At 36.1% G+C, this 17,195-nt stretch overlaps 1 protein-coding gene across 1 annotated transcript in view; it reads left to right on the top strand.

Annotated features, from left to right (window-relative positions):
- The window catches only part of CNTN6 (contactin 6), a 324,176-nt gene extending 307,468 nt beyond the window's left edge, over positions 1-16,708 (top strand). Inside the window, exons 18-23 of the mRNA XM_005695718.3 lie at positions 896-1,130; positions 1,242-1,357; positions 3,175-3,361; positions 14,514-14,626; positions 15,396-15,564; positions 16,424-16,708. Of these exons, the coding sequence (XP_005695775.2) occupies positions 896-1,130; positions 1,242-1,357; positions 3,175-3,361; positions 14,514-14,626; positions 15,396-15,564; positions 16,424-16,524 (921 nt within the window). The 3' untranslated portion in view covers positions 16,525-16,708. The remainder of the gene's footprint in view (positions 1-895; positions 1,131-1,241; positions 1,358-3,174; positions 3,362-14,513; positions 14,627-15,395; positions 15,565-16,423) is intronic.

Here is a 17,195-nt window from a genome sequence, read left to right as displayed (position 1 = left end):
AACTGGAACACTGTCCATCACTGTTCTGAGAACAGTAGCCCTATCCTGCTATCAGCTACTCTGATAATCCAGCCTCAGCTCCTACAGTTCCTCCTCCTTGTCCTTCAGTTCTTCCCATTTACTTTACATCCAGATTTCTACTTGACTAACAGTTAAATTCTGTCTCTTCTCTGTATAATTTACAGCTTCAATTTTCTCTTAGCTTCCACTGCCTCAGTGTCCTGCTACTGTACGTTTTCTACTTATTGCTTGCTCTAAGCTTATTTATTATTGCCCCCAAACACCTATGTATCATATTCAAATTCCATAATGCAGAGAACTTAAAGTGTTCAGAGATTCTGATGGATAAAGAAGATGTGGCGAGTATGTGTGTGTGTATGCATCTTCTGTGTGTGTGTGTCATATATAATGAAATAATACTCAACCATAAAAGGAACAAAATAATGCCCATTGCAGCAACATGATGCAACTAGAGATTATCATACTAAGTGAAGTAGTTCAAAAAGGCAAATGCAACGATTATGATATCACTTACATGTGGAATCTAAAATATGGCACAAATAAACCTACTGACAAAACAGAAACAGACTCTCAGACATAGAGATCAGACCTGTGGTTGCCAAGAGGTAGTGGCAGGGAGGGAAGGTGATATAAACATGTAAAACTTGTTTTACATTTCCATTTGAAATTTTCACTTATTTATCTGAGTATCTTTAATTGGGATCATTTTTCTAATTGGCATTCCCAATAGAAATTTTATTTTTTAATAACTTCATTAAGCAGTGTAAATATCCATCTTATCTCTATAAAAGATATGCCAAATAATCAGTCAATATTATAATAGCTATGCAAAATATTTTTGTAAATACTCAGTGACTGATCACTTCTGCCCAAGTCAATTCCAGAAGAACTACAGAACGGAGAGGACTTTGGATACATCGTCATGCTGCGGCCAGTAGGCTCAACAACCTGGACCAAGGAAAGAGTACCATCTGTAGAGTCGTCGAGGTTTATTTACAGAAATGAAAACATCATCCCTCTCTCTCCCTTTGAAGTCAAAGTGGGTGTATATAATAAGGAAGGAGAAGGACCCCTGAGCACTGCATCCATTATCTACTCTGGGGAAGATGGTAAGTTGTAGTCAATGCTGGAATTGTCCGCTTGAGACTGCATGTATATTTTGCATTTGTTTTCTATGAACCACTCCGCTTAAGGTGGTTGTGTCTTTCTCTGGATGGTAGAACCTCAACTGGCCCCAAGGGGAACTTCTGTTCAAAGCTTTTCTGCTTCAGAAATGGAGGTTTCCTGGAATGCTATCGCCTGGAATAGAAACACTGGAAGAGTTCTGGGCTATGAGGTAATCCACAGTAATTTCACTCTGCACTCTGAATATGCCAGCTAGCAATAGCTCTGTTCAACAATCCCATACTACCAACCTAGTCCTTAATATAAGCTGTGCTATTCTGTGCTTAGTTGTGTCTGACTCTGTGTGACCCCATGGTCTGTAGCCCACCAGGCTCATCTGTCCATGGGATTTTCCAGGCAAGAATATTGGAGCGAGTTGCCATTTATTCCTCCAAGAGATCTTCCTGACCCAGGGAAAGAACCTGTGTCTCCTGCATCTCTTGCACTGCAGGTAGATTCTTTACCACTGAGCCAACCCAGGAGGCCCTTACTATAAGACAGTGCGTGTCTAAAGCTACAGAGGGGAATTAATGAAGAGGATCTTTCCAGGTGATCCTAAGCAAGGGAATTAACAAATGATAGCATTTTAAAAGTCATCAGGTGATTATCTTATTTAATTATCCAAGCTACAGTCATGTTTGTTTCTTGGGGAGAAGTAAGCATTTAATCTTTAGTAATGTGAAACCATAGACAAATCTTACCAGGAAACCTAATCTTGAACTGGAGCATTACTTGAAAAAAGCTAGTCATCTTGGAAAAGGCAGTTATGTGACAAGACAAAGCTTACATTCTCCTAATCTGCCTTTATAGTCCATGTAGAGTGAAACAAATCTTTTCAAACTTACAGTCTTTCATTCTCACAAAGTTAATAGATGGGACTTATTAATCAATTATTCTTCTTTGACTTGCTAATCTAATGATTCAAAAATGAGTAACAAGGTTTACTTTGTTTTGGTGTTAGAATGAAAGTAGGATTTTGCCTTCATTCATTTTTCTCCTTTCATATGAACCCTGTTGTCCAAACAGAAAGTTCTACTTTCTGTAGTTGCCTCTGCCACTCCAGTCCTAGAAGGCCATACCTCTTTAAGTGAACCCTATTTATTTCTCAAAGATCATCTCTACTCTCCCCTGCTCTTTAACTCTTCTCTGATTATTTTCTGGTTTTATATGTTTTCAAAGTCACACCACTTATTTCCATATGATTTTCAGCAGATGCATCCTCTGCTTTCTTTTCACATATGTGCTTTAATATCTTAACTAGATTATAAGTGACACAAAGGCATGCCTTATGCTTTATTCTTTCTTGTCCTTTCCAATTTGCTTAAAACTGTGCTAATGTATAGGAAGGGATCAGTATATGCTGAATTAATAATTCATCTGTGACTCAAAGAACTCTGGAAGAAATGTCAATAGCAAAGCATCATAATGTGAGTCTTTCATTGAAAGTATGACTCTTATTTTGTTCTGACTTACTACTGTATACCTGAGGCTTCAGCTCTGATGGCTCAGACAGTAAAGAATCTGTCAGCAAAGCTGAAGACTTGGGTTCGATCCCTGGGTTGGGAAGATCCCCTGGAGAAGAGAATGGCTACCCATTCCAGTACTCTTGTCTGGAGAATCCCATGGACAGAGGAGCCTGGTGGGCTACAGTCCATGGGGTTGCAAAGAGTCAAACACGACTGGGTGACTAACACTTTCAATTTTCACTTTTTTTGGGGGGGGTGGGCAAAGCTGTTACCCTTTAGATATTTCATGAAATATTTTATTGTGATAATCTAAAAAAAATAGGTTTTCTCATTTCCATTGTGATTTCATATTTTTTATTTCTTCCATATAAATTTTGGACTTTGATTATTTTTTTGTCATTGTATAACCATTTTAATTGAAAAATATCCCCTTATTTGCACTCCTGGCTTCTTCCCATACACCGCTGTGGCTGGCAGTTATTAGGAAACAATAAATTGCTTGTATTTTGTTTTTAATGAGCAGGTTTTATACTGGACAGATGATTCCAAAGAATCCATGATTGGCAAAATCAGGGTCAGTGGAAACATCACAACCAAAAATATCACAGGCCTGAAAGCTAACACCGTCTACTTTGCTTCTGTGAGAGCTTATAACACTGCTGGGACAGGGCCCTCAAGCCCTCCAGTCAACGTTACCACCAAGAAGTCCCGTAAGTATACATCACACTCTAGGGACCACAATTCACCTAGAATAAAAAGTATTTTATTGCTCAATTTCCATTTCATTCATCCCACCTCATCACTTTACTGATTGCTTTATTTGATCAGTGGATTTGGCCTACAAATCTGGATAGTTGTTGAAGCTTTCTGATAACAACCAAAATGAACTGTTCTGATCTTTCTGGAGTTGTAAAAGAGAAAATATTTTGAGTAGATGAAAGACAGAGAATACAATGTCTCTGATGCCCTCTTCCAATTTGAGTTCAAAATCTGACCTCCCATTCTGCAGATGTTAAGTGGTTAATTTAATCTTTTAGTTTCCATGCCCTCATCTGTAAAGTGAAGAATAAGTCGTACTGATTTTCTCACTGGGCCTTGTTTGAGATTGAAAGAGATACTTAATGGAAAGTGTCCAGCACATACTTTAGTAATTGCTTATTAAATAGGTTTTTTTTGTTTGTTTTTGTTTGTCTCACCATTTGAGTCTTGATGTGATTCCTACACTGTTAGATACCTAGATCTTTCCTTCTATGATATTATATCACTACAAATTACTGGAAAGCCTCTGAAATCCAAGAATTAACTCTTTTGCTTCTTTTTATCTCTCTTAACAATAAACTACATATATTTCACCAAGATAGGACCTATTGAATGAAGGATTAATAGTTGACTATTGCTGCATTTGTCCTATGAATGAGGCTGGTGCTGCACAAACATTCCATTATATGAGTCAAAGTAGTAAACAGGGAATTGTCTGATCAGATACAGCTTAGTAAGAACTGCAATTTATCCTTTTTATAAGTGAATCATACTTATGTATTTCTTATATATTGCAGATGAACATATATTATTTGTGTAAACAGGCTTTTTGAAACACACTCTTTGGTCTCTAAATTCCAATGAAAAAGAGTAACAAATATAGTTACTGAAATTTGGAGAATGACTGATATGAATGCACTGCTACTAACAAACAGGAAAAAATAGAATAAGCCTTTAAATACTGTATTCTTTGTGTCCTGTGTATTAGGAATGAATAGGTGGTTTAAAAAGTTTGAAAATCAAAGTTCTTTTCCATATAGGTACATTGGTCATGTCCAAAATGAACCTGGGACTCATCTCAGTTAATAGGTCTTCGATTATAGCATGTATTTATCCACTTTTGTCCGTAACACCAGCCAGTAGCTAGAGACTTGTGTTCTAATTCTATGTACTTCACTGACTCATGACCTGGTACAGGATAAAACATTCCATTTTTCTGCTTTAATTTTCTAAACTGTTAAATGAAAACATCCTCTGCCCTCCTCTGCCCTCACTGTTTTCTCAAATTACCAGTAAGGCACAAATGAGGTTTTGATTATAGAAGCACACTGGAAAATACAAAGTGCTGTGAAACTGCTAAGCAGGAAACAAACAGATGAACAAAACCCTCCACTATCAGTCCATTTTAACGGAAGAGTTTGTGTGGATCAACAACTCTTAAACCAGTCCTCCTTCAATCCCTTACTTTGATGTAGACGTGATGGACAGGAAAGCCTGGCGTGCTGCGATTCATGGGGTTGCAAAGAGTCGGACACAACTGAGTGACTGAACTGAACTGAACTGAACTGAACTGAAGTCATATGTAATTTTCTAGAACTGACTAGCTAAAGATGTGGTTCAATTTGTCTTCCTGATTTACTCTATGTTGACTGGGTTGGTGAAGTCATTGCCGTATACTTGTATGAACTATTTGCTTCTATGGCCCTTATGGAGTCTAGCTTCTTTCAGTTAATCTGAAAATCTGATGGAAATCTCCAATCAATCAGAGGTTTCAAATTTGCCCAGACATTTCTTTATAGCTGATTGAGAGATGCCAAACTCACAAAACTCTTCTGTATAATTCAGCTTCTATCTCAGGCAAAATTAAGGGTAATTAGAAATGTGGAAATGTAGTATGAAATAAACCTCTCTTATTTGACAGATCTGTGACAAACTAACAGATATTCTAGGGTAATCGGTGACACAATACTCAAGCCAACCATCTTGTATTACTTTAATTCCATTGACCAGTTTAAGGTGGGCTGAGACCCAAACAATAAACTAATTAGCAAAAACGTATAGATATACACATGGTATACATTTAAAATCATGTACATACATCTATATATACATACATATACAATTGTCCTTTAGTATCCAAGGGGGATTGGTTCAAGGAGCATCTACGGATGTTTACGTGCCTTGCATAAAATATCATAGAATTTGAATATTACCTACATATTAATACAGCCTCTGTATATTTAAATCACCTAATCTAGATTACTTATATATACCTGAAACAATGTAAATGTTACATAGATAATTGCAAATATTAATACAATGTACATGCTATGTCTCAAGTCTCGAGTGAAGTCGCTCAGTCGTGTCCAACTCTTTGCGACCCCATGGAATGTAGCCCACCAGGTTCCTCCATCCATGGGATTCTCCAGGCAAGAATCCTGGAGTGGGTTGCCATTTCCTTCTCCAGGGGAATAATAGCACACAGAAAATTAAAATTTTGTTTTTTAAAACTTCCTGGAATTTTTTTTCAAACATTTTCAATCTTAAATTGTTTGAATCTGCTAATGTTGAACCCAGAGATACTTACATACAGAGAGCTACCTATATAAATACACACAAACACACACACACACAGATATCAGTCAGTTCTGTGGCTCAGTCATGTCTGATTCTTTGCAACCCCATGAACCACAGCACGCCAGGCTTCCCTGTCCATCACCAACTCCCGGAGTTTACGCAAACTCATGTCCATTGAGTCAGTGATGCCATCCAACCATCTCATCCTCTGTCATCTCCTTCTCCTCCTGCCCTCAATCTTCCCCAGCATCAGGGGCTTTTCAAGTGAGTCAGTTCTTCGCATCAGGTGGCCAAAGTACTGGAGTTTCAGCTTCAGCATCAGTCCTTCCAATGAACACCCAGGACTGATCTCCTTTAGGATGGACTTGTTGAATCTCCTTGCAGTCCGAGGGACTCTCAAGAGTCTTCTCCAACACCACAGTTCAAAAGTATCAATTCTTTGGCACTCAGCTCTCTTTATAGTCCAACTCTCACATCCATACATGACTACTGGAAAAACCGTAGCCTTGACTAGATGGACCTTTGTTGGCAAAGTAATGTCTCTGCTTTTTAATGTGCTGTCTAGGTTGGTCATAAATTTCTTCCAAGGAGTAAGTGTCTTTTAATTTCATGGCTGCAGTCACCATCTGCAGTGATTTTGGAGTCCCCCCCAAAATAAAGTCTGTCTCTGTTTCCCTATTTATTTGCCATGAAGTGATGGGATCAGATGCCATGATCTTATTTTTCTGAGTGCTGAGCTTTAAGCCAACATTTTCACTCTCCTCTTTCACTTTCATCAAGACACTCTTTAGTTCTTCTTCGCTTTCTGCCATAAGTGTGGTGTTATTTGCATATGTGAGGTTATTGATATTTCTCCCAGCAATCTTGATTCCAGCTTGTGCTTCAGCCAGCCCAGCGTTTCTCATGATGTACTCTGCATAGAAGTTAAATAAGCCAGGTGACAATATACAGCCTTGATGTACTCTTTTCCCTATTTGTCCAGTTTCAACTGTTACTTCCTGACCTGCATACAGATTACACACATATATAACCTTAAAAATAAAAGTTTTTTCTTTACCTTGAATTTGATAGTTTGATTTCTCATGCATCCTAAATCAACCATATGATAGTTTATGCTAAACAACTCTATGTGTTTAAGCACAAAACTTGTTTTAGACACAGTAGCAAGAGATGTGTTCAGTTGACCCACTTGGTCCTACAAATGGGCTTGACTGAAATTTTGATTAAATGCCAAGAACTTTATTGGTGGTTTGTCTTAGTGTTCACACGAGTTCAGCTCATCAAAGAGTGTGAGAGATATCCTTTGAAAACAATTTCATTAACAAGGAGTACTTTTATCCAAGTGCTATAGTGCTAGAATATATCTGGTGAGAGAAGAGTGAGATGAGAGTCAGAAAGTATAAAGTGAAGTTTAGCATCCCTCTTCTTTTTCATTAAAAAAATGAATAAAACCTCTTGTAATTCCTAATTTCTTTCATGAGCATCTTCTTTCAATATTTCTTAAATTTTGCTTATACCAGACTGTTTGCATTAACTCTTTTATCAAAATATCCAACAAGGACTTGAGAGTAAGGTTCTACAAGACTCCGTTTTGTATTTGAATACCAATCAAATCCCTAATTTTATTCTTTCAACATTCTTTATCACTGTCATTGAAAAATCTAACAGAAATTACTTTAGTCTTCTATTGTTGCTATTCAAATTACCACAAACTAGTGTTTTAAAAAATATAACTTTGTTATTATGTACTTCTAAAGGTTGAATAAAAAATGAGTTTCATTGGTTGGAAAACAGGCTTTGGGTAAGCTTCTGAGCTCCTTTTGGAAGCTCTAGAAAAGTACTTGTTTCCTTGAATTTTCTGGCTTTCGGAGACAACACATACCACTTGGCTTGTGGCCCTTTCCTCTATCTTCAATGCCAACAGCATGATATCTTCAAGTCTCCCTCTGACTCGGACCTTCTACTTCTGCCTTTCACATTTCCTCTGACCCTGGCTCTTTCCTTCATAAGCATCATTTTGATCACACTGAACCCACCCAGAGAATCCAGGGTTATTGCTCCACGTCAACATCCTCAACATAATTATACGTGCAACATCCCCTTTTCCATATAAAGTAAGCTATCCACAGGTTTGAGGAATCAGAACCTGGACATGCTTGGGAGGCCCTGATTCTGCCAATCACAGTTACAAAATACTGAGCATGTTTAAGTCCTAAGCCTAGTATTAATATTCAGTATACTTATCTTAATTATTAAAGCACATTAATTCCTAGATACAAAAAAAAAGATGCTTAGAAAGATTCTGCTCTGGCGTTTGTTGGACTGGCATATAATGAATATTAGACACTGAATCTCTGGATCCCATGGACATTGTGCTAATTTGTAGAGTTTATCTCTAACCATCTAAATAGTGTCTCCCTCTCTTTAGACTCTCAAATCTTCAGTCCAAACCTCAAACTGCCTTGAGATTTTTTTCCTCCTGGAACAGACTCACATCCTGTTTTAATTTTAAAATTTGTCTCCTCTATTTCAGAAAACAAAGACTAGAGAAAGGTGTACAAGATCTTTCACAGTCTGTTCAGTCCGTCCACAGATTACCTTCCATTCCCATTCCTCATCTAGCAGCACTGGACTTACTGATCTTCTAACATTTAAAATTTGATTATATTATTTTATGCACTCTCTTAGTTTGTAGCGATCCCATCATGCCTATAAACAGACAAATAAATATCTTTTCTACTGATCTATAAATTTCCTCTTTAATATGTTTGCATTTTTTTTTTCTGAGTGATTCCATAACTTTGGCATATTGTGAGATACTTTTGGAAAGAACTAGAAAAAGACTTCAGAGTGAGATAACTGAATGTGAGTCTCAGCTCAGCCATGAACTGCATGAGGAGTCTATTTACTTAATGACTCAGAACCTCTTTTCTCAACTGAAAAACAGAAACGATTGTACTTTCCTCTAGAGTTTTCTTTAAGAACTAAAGGATATAATGTACAGCGAGGTGACCCAGAGGCAGCCATACAGTGAGAGCTCAATGTGTGGTAACATATATTATTATATTTCTTCTTGAGAGGTGGTTTCACTTCCTTTGCATTTCTTAAAGTAGGAAAGTTCATCTACTTTCTAGTTTCCTTCTTTTCATAAATTTGTTGCAGAAATTTTCTTCAAGAGTCATGGAAGAACATGCAAAGAAAATATGAGAAATGGCTTTCATGAAACACCAAGGATAGCTCTGATTCTAAATGCCATCCCTGGGTCTAACCTTGACTTTCCATGCCCTTTAGATGACACCAAAATTAACCCTGAATAGTAGTAATCTACATGCATCACACATTCATACTGCCACTGCCTAGATTTTCGCTCTTATATTTGGTCATCCACTGTAAACTGTGAGAAAGCAGAGCTCACATTCAACAAAATCTTTGCCTATTTTGATCAGATAAACAGAAAACAGAGCCTTTTTATTTTTATTTTTGTAAATACGATGAATCAGTTTTTCACTCAAGAAAGCAGTGCCTCCCATGAGCCATGAACAGGGTTAGGTGACTAATGGAGATTAAAACAGAAAGGATATATGCCTTCAGGCAATTTTTCTTTAGTCAGGAGGCAAATTAAAATAAGAAAAAGTGAAATAATCATAATTTATGAAAAGTTACTATGAAGAAATTAAGAGGCTGAGGTATACATAACATAAAAAAAAATTAAGAGACCTAGCGGACAAAGAGACCTCCAAATAGAAGCAACAGTATATACAAAGTTTCTGAAGTCTTTGTCATTATTGTTGCTGGTGATGATGATAGACTTTTAAATAAAAGTCTTTTTTATTTAAATATAGGATTTTTAAAGTAAATATCAGTGGTTTGATATTAAGTATTGTAGCTTACTGAAAATGATGTCTTTCCAAAAGACAACTGAGGACCACTGCAGGTATATTGTGATTCACACAGACATCACTAAAAGAAATTTAGATTTACAACTAAAGGGAGAAAAATCTTTACATCAATTCCGAGAGGAAAGGGGAGAGGAAAAGCACTGCTTATATGGACAGAAGTATTCAGACCCAGTAACAAAGTGTTTGCAAATTTTGCTTCAATTTGGCCCCTGATGTTGACTGACTAGCACTCTGTACTGAATTTTTCTTGTTGTAAATAATGCAATCAATCCATATTTAGACATAAAGGAAGCATTAAGCTTTTATTTCATCTTGCACTTATGTTCTTTCTCTCTCTCCCAAATGTCAACCCCATGCTGTTACTTAGAAGTGTAACATAAGAAGTTGTTTTTGAATTGAGTTCACAGTGTGAACTACAGTTGAATATAAATGCCATCTACAGAAAAATTGATCACAGGGAAGCCATTAGAGCTGCAGAGGGCTAGTTTAATGTTGCTCTGTCATTTGATTAATAGAAAATAATTTAGTCTTTGGAAATTGCCTGCAAAATTCTTTCAAAAGATTGGGAAAATGTTTGCTGTTGAGTTTACCAGTGACCAACTAGGTATAAACATACATGGCATGTGTTTTATATTATCCATGTGACAGTATTTTGGTTTTTCAAGGTGATAGAAATTTCGATTTTGTCATAGATATCTACAATCCAATTTAGGCAAATGCAACAAACTCATGAAACCAGAAATGTTAAAGGCCTTCTGAAGTACCTTTTAGAATTAACAAACTTTTTTCCCAACTCCCAACATAGAAGTCACACCCATGGACAAAATAAGAAAAGCTCTGGACTATGAGAACTTTCCAGATAACTAGCTGAGACTTCCCAATTTTTTCTGCCTTTCAAAAAGTGCATAAAAAACTGAAGGAAGAAGAAAATTATGAAGGGAAAATCTTGAAAATACTAATTATATGTAAGAAATGAATCATTTGCAAACTTTGGAATTGTGTTATTAGGAAACAATCCATATTGAACACCATTGAAAAACTGACTATGTCATAATACCTCAGTGAAGAATAGATGCTAATAGGAAAGAGTGCTAACAATTACTGAGCAATTTATTATGTACCACTCATTTTATTTCATGGAAGCTAAAAGTCATATAAACTAGGATATATTAGTCTCATTCCAAAATTGGGAAACCAGGCCTCTTGGAAGAAACTGTACAGATTCAGGTTTCTCTGACTTCGAAGTCCAATTCTTTACACCTTCCAGATAGCATGAAGGGTAAAGCATTCCCAATAACCCACACCATTAGCCATTCGTTCCATGAATTCATTCCTGATATAATGTTTCTCATTTTATGTCCATGGAATGCCTTACTTCTGTTATGGTAGATGAGGAAACAAATGCAAATATCCCAATCTCAGAGACACAATCACTACCATATACTTAGTAGAAGTCATTTCTTCTTTCTCTCAATCTGAAGCATCATCAATAGATTCATATAAAAGGAGTACTTTTTATCTAAACATGCAAACAAAATAGAAAAGGCATAGCAATAGATAACACCTTCAGAATCTGTTACTGCCAGTGATATCAAAGATGTGAATTTTAATTTTGCTGTATTGATTATATGAAGTTGTTAAGGTTAATACTTTGTTTTAAAGACCAGAGATAAAAGAAATGTGCCAAAGAGTATATTAGATATTAAAATTGTGGTATCTTGTGAGAATTTTTATGTTCTCTCTTTCATAATTGAGAAAGATTAGAAAGGGCACTTTGAATTAAGTTGATGGAAAACAGTTTAAAACTATAATCATTGTCATCAGTTCAGTTCAGTCGCTCAGTCATGTCCGACTCTTTACAACCCCAAGCACTGAAGCATGCCAGGCCTCCCTGTCCATTGCCAACTCCCAGAGCTTACTCAAACTCATGTCCATTGAGTCAGTGATGCCATCCAACCATCTCATCCTCTGTCGTCCCCTTCTCCTCCTGCCCTCAATCTTTTCCAGCATCAGGGTCTTTTCAAATGAGTCAGCTCTTTGTATCAGGTGGCCAAAGTATTGGTTTCAGCTTCAACATCAGTCCTTCCAATGAACATTCAGGACTGATTTCCTTTAGGATGGACTGGTTGGATCTCCTTTGCAGTACAAGAGACTCAAGAGTCTTCTCCAACACCACAGTTCAAAAGCATTAATTCTTCAGCGCTCAGCTTTCTTTATAGCCCAACAATCACATCCAAACATGACTACTGGAAAAACCATAGCCTTGACTAGATGGACCTTTGTTGGCAAAGTAATGTCTCTGCTTTTTAATATGCTGTCTAGGTTGGTCATAACTTTTCTTTCAAGGAGTAAGCATCTTTTTATTTCATGGCTGCAGTCACCATCTGCAGTCATTTTGGAGCCCAGAAAAATAAAGTCTGCCACTGTTTTCACTGTTTCTCCATCTATTTGTTGTGAAGTGATGGACCGGATGCCACGATCTTTGTTTTCTGAATGTTGAGCTTTAAGCCAGCTTTTCACTCTCCTCTTTCACCTTCTCAAGAGGCTCTTTAGTTCCTCTTCACTGAATTCTTACTACATGCAAAACTCTCAGGCTTTTAATTATTATTTGGTTTATATTGTCAAGAAATGTACTAGGACATGGTTTATTCACCTGGAATGTTCATTTTATAAATTCATATGGATTTCTGTAGGTTTGACCATGTCAATTAGCCTCAATTGTAGGACAGCATAATGAACAAATTTGCCACATTGTATCACCTATGGGTCTGCTCACAGTCCAGTGCATAATCTACATGATCTGAGAAAATCACATTGGACCCTGAGTAGTTTTTCTTTAGCCATCTATTACACAGTCACTTATTCAACATATATGATATATATGCCTCTGCCTACATGCCAAGCACTATGCTAAAGGCTGGAAATGCATTCTCAGTAAATTTAAAGAAACACAAAGCATGAATAACTGTAATTCAGTGGGATAAATTCATAATAAAATATATGGACTAAGCCCATGGGAGCATGGGTGAAACGTTTATCTCTCTACTATGTGCCAGTTGAGGTATAAGTGACTAGGTGTATGACATCCCATGGGCTTAGAGAAGGCAAGTAGATATATCATAAGGCAATGTTGGGTGACACCCTGTAATTCTTCCAGTGGCACATAAGACACTAAATAGCCGTTGAGTTAAAACTCCAAAGGAAATTATTTCCATCAGTGTTATAATGAGTTAAATACTATGCTCATTCAGCCTCACAAATTCAAGTAAGATGCCAAAAACATCTTTCTGGGTAGTTTTATCTTTGCTCTGCTATCCAGCTGAATTATTTTTCATCTCTTCAGTTTCCTAAATCTCAAAAATAATCACGTGGACTCAAATCTTTGAGAAGCAGTAGGTTGTCATGCAGAAGAAAAAAAAAAAAAAAACTAGATTAAAAGTCAAGAAACCAGGATACTGAATGGGCTTAAGCACTCATTATCTGTATGGTTTTGAAGAAGTAGACTTTCAACCTGGACTCTAGTTTTCTTGTATGTAAAATCTTCCAGTTGGATGAGATCCATTACTTTAGAAGGCTAATTCTAAATATGTCTTCTTGAACTTCACACATTCTTTCTCTCAGAAAACATTAATCTCAGGGAACTAAAACCACAGTTTGGATTCAGGGTAGACACCTTTTGGAATGATCACTCAGTTTGTAATCACTTTCCCTCTTCATGGTTCCTACTAGCTCTGTGTTGAGAGTCATATGTCTTTCTCACTGTCTAGCCACAATGGATTAGGGTAAAATAGAATATGGCCAAATTAAGCCAATCATTAGCTTTTACCTGGACATTCTTGCTTGGACTATCTCTCAACAAAGCAGGTTTCAAATCTCAGATGAGGTAGGCAGTCTTGATTTCTGCTGTATATACTGACAGAACAAAGAGGTGGTCGATGGCAAGATTAGCATGCAGCAAACACTACTGTGAGAGGTAGAGAGAGGAACTTCTTGGCTTTCAGACACTTTTTGTTCCTCTGAGGTTCTGTTGCATTCTGCCATGAATTCCAAGAGTCCCCTATATCCTTCACAATCCAAACGAATCGCCAGTCTAGGTTCAATGCAGGGTGCAGGATGCTTGGGGTTATTGCTAATATTTTGTTTAAAACAACTTGAGTTGGTTGTGTTATTTATAGTCAATGAGTCCTAACTAATACAAGATTAAAAGTAAAAGACTACTAGGAATGTACACCTCTGTATTGATATATGTAAAAAGTTTGCAACCTGAGTTTGTCTGAGAGGCTCATTGATTGATGGGCAAATTAAATGTTAGATAAAGGAGCCCTCCATCTATTTACATATAGTAAAGTAAACAAATTCAACAGAAATGATTACTAAATTAATACTGGAAATGCAGCATACCATTATTAATTCATGTTTGTCACAAAAACATTTCCAAATGACCGGAATTTGAATGAATTTACTTCCTCTGATTAGAATTAATAAGATATTTGAAACGACACTGAAAATGTTTTACCTCCTTTTATGCTAATTATCCAGGACTTATTTTTCCTTTTTGTGTTGTCGGGTCATACAGTAACCATGAGCTAATTAATATTCATTTGTATCTTTGATTATCTTTTTAAAGCTCCAAGCCAACCACCAGCTAACATTGCCTGGAAGTTGACAAACTCTAAGTTATGCCTAAACTGGGAGCATGTAAAAACTATGGAAAATGAGTCTGAAGTGTTAGGCTACAAGGTGAGTATTCTGTTTTTCCTTTAAACAGATCACTTAGCTGCCTAAGTAATGATAAGTGTTAGAACCAAATAGGAAACAAATTTTATGCATGTGGAAATATAGGAATCTGTTCTAATGCTTTGAAAATATTTAGCATTACTGCTTTTAAGTTCTTCATGGTAAATTTTATACTGTGAGGTCAGTAATGTGTCATGAAGCATTAACAAATACATCTTTACAGTATGCAACGTTTTTTCCTTCAAGCGACTCACCTGTATTCGAAAAATGTGATTGTGTATTTAGATATTAAAAATGTGAGATGAGAATGAGATCAAAAATATATTCAAGTAGAATTTCTAGAACTTAAGCAACAGAAGAATATCATCTATCAGCAATATAAAAGAAATCCAACAGAGAAATCCAATCCAATCATCAACTATCAAGACAAACCATTGCCATCAGTGGTAAAGAACATCATCTGCTGACAAATGCATAGAGTATCCAGACACTTGAAATGGGTCCAAGATAAAAAGCAACTTTCCATAGCAAGCTCCAGACATAATGGCCTCAAGCTATTTAATTAATAGAGATGAATCTATACTGATTTTAGAAGCATGGGCCAAAAAGGAAACATTTTTTCTTAACAACAAAATTTAAAGAACAAGTGTAGACCAGATATTTCCATCCAAGGACTACAGCATGTATAAGGCTCACAGTGCTAGTGTTCTGTGAGTTTCTGCACCTTCGAGAAGCTACATGTCCATTTAACACAATTTATCATTTTATTCAGATTCTGTACCGGCAAAACAGACATAGTAAGACTCATATTTTGGAAACAAACAACACATCTGCTGAGCTTCTGGTTCCCTTTGAAGAGGACTACTTGATTGAAATAAGAACAGTTAGTGATGGTGGGGATGGAAGCAGCAGTGAGGAAATTAGGATTCCAAAAATGTCAAGTAAGTTGCATCACCATTGCTGTTGTGGATTTTGAATAAAGACAGCTGCCAGCATGAAATCTGGGCTCTATGAATCTTTCCAATTTCTGTTTAAATACTCGTTGAAAAACAAAAAAGGTCTATTTTTTCCATATTTCAATTGTGAGCAAGAGGTGATGAATCAATTTTCTTTAATCCCTCAAATTTACAACATGCTTACATATGACAAGCAGTTTTATGTTTCCTCATTGAAACTCAAACAACAACAACAACAACACCTTCACAACTGACACTGGTATGTATATGATTTATCCTGTTGGCACAAAACTGGAAAGTTTTTCCATGGGTACCTGCAAGCTTCTCAGAGCAGGGAGAACAAGCGTGATGTACTTGTAGGTGCCTCTCCATTGCCATTTTCATTGCAGACATCACTCATCAATTATGGCATTTGTAGTGAGCTGAGTTAGTACTTTCAAATCCTCTCAACATGATGTCCTAAGCAGGTAACACCAATCAGTCAGATTTAGTATATAATAATAATTTATTATTTCTGCTTTAGAAGAATCACTCACTTATCTATCCGAAGCTTTGACTGAGTGTAACTCATCAGCCACTACATGTTGGCCGATCCTATTCTTCCCTTTAGTCAGACTTGGCCAATTTAAGGCATTTTTCATTTTTATTTTTATATTTAAAACAGATATCCTAAATCAGAGGGTTAAAAACGCTTCCTAAAATTAAACACAATGTAAGTGAAACAAGTATAATAAATGTGATATTAAAAGAGAAATAATAGTATGTATATGGTTCATGAAGAATTAATCTAACAAATGATTTTACTTTTTCTCAATATATTTTGTTTCATTTTTGTATTTTGCAGGTTTGAGTTCCAGAGGCATTTCAGTCTTAGAACCTAGCATCCATTTCCTGTCAGTTGTCATCACAATTTTTTGTTGTTTTGCTATTCAGCCACTTATATGATGAATAAAACCATAAATCTTCCATTTTTTAAAAAGCAAATTATTCTGTAAAAAAAAAAAAAAAGAAGTCCCCATGACAAGGTAACATTCAAAAGCAGACTTGTTTGGAAAGAAAAAATGTATATTATTAAAATCTTGTAAATATCTATGGTACATTAAATAAAGACATTTTAAACACTTTGGAATTTTAGTGTTCACACATGATTACACATTCAGAAGGTGCCAAATTAATGCATGGCGTTGTCACTGCTGTGGCTTCTATGGAGAGTATATATAAATCTCTTGATAGTGATGGTCAATATGAAAGAAATTGCATTTTCTATAGCTAAGATGTCCATATTTTATATGCTCTAAGCAATTAAGTTCAGTAACTTAAAATCTGACCCTAGTTTTGGAAATAAAATATAATTGTTTGTTTATACTAGGGATTCTTTAAAAATGTAAACTACTGTAAAGCATGATGTGCTTTTATCTCTGAATCAACTTGGGAGAAAAATATTTGCACCCAGTAGCATAACTATATACTTGATACTATTTGCAACTCACTTTTGTATCAGTTTTGGTAATAAAAATGGCAGAAAAAATGCTTTCTGGCAAAGAAAAATTAAAGTAGGGAAAAAGTAGCCAACAAAAATAATGTAATGGCTCCAGTAAGCAATTTCTCACAGCAAA

Source organism: Capra hircus, chromosome 22, assembly GCF_001704415.2.
Source record: "Capra hircus breed San Clemente chromosome 22, ASM170441v1, whole genome shotgun sequence".
Taxonomy (NCBI): domain Eukaryota; kingdom Metazoa; phylum Chordata; class Mammalia; order Artiodactyla; family Bovidae; genus Capra; species Capra hircus.
This window is presented reverse-complemented; position numbering and strand designations above follow the sequence as displayed.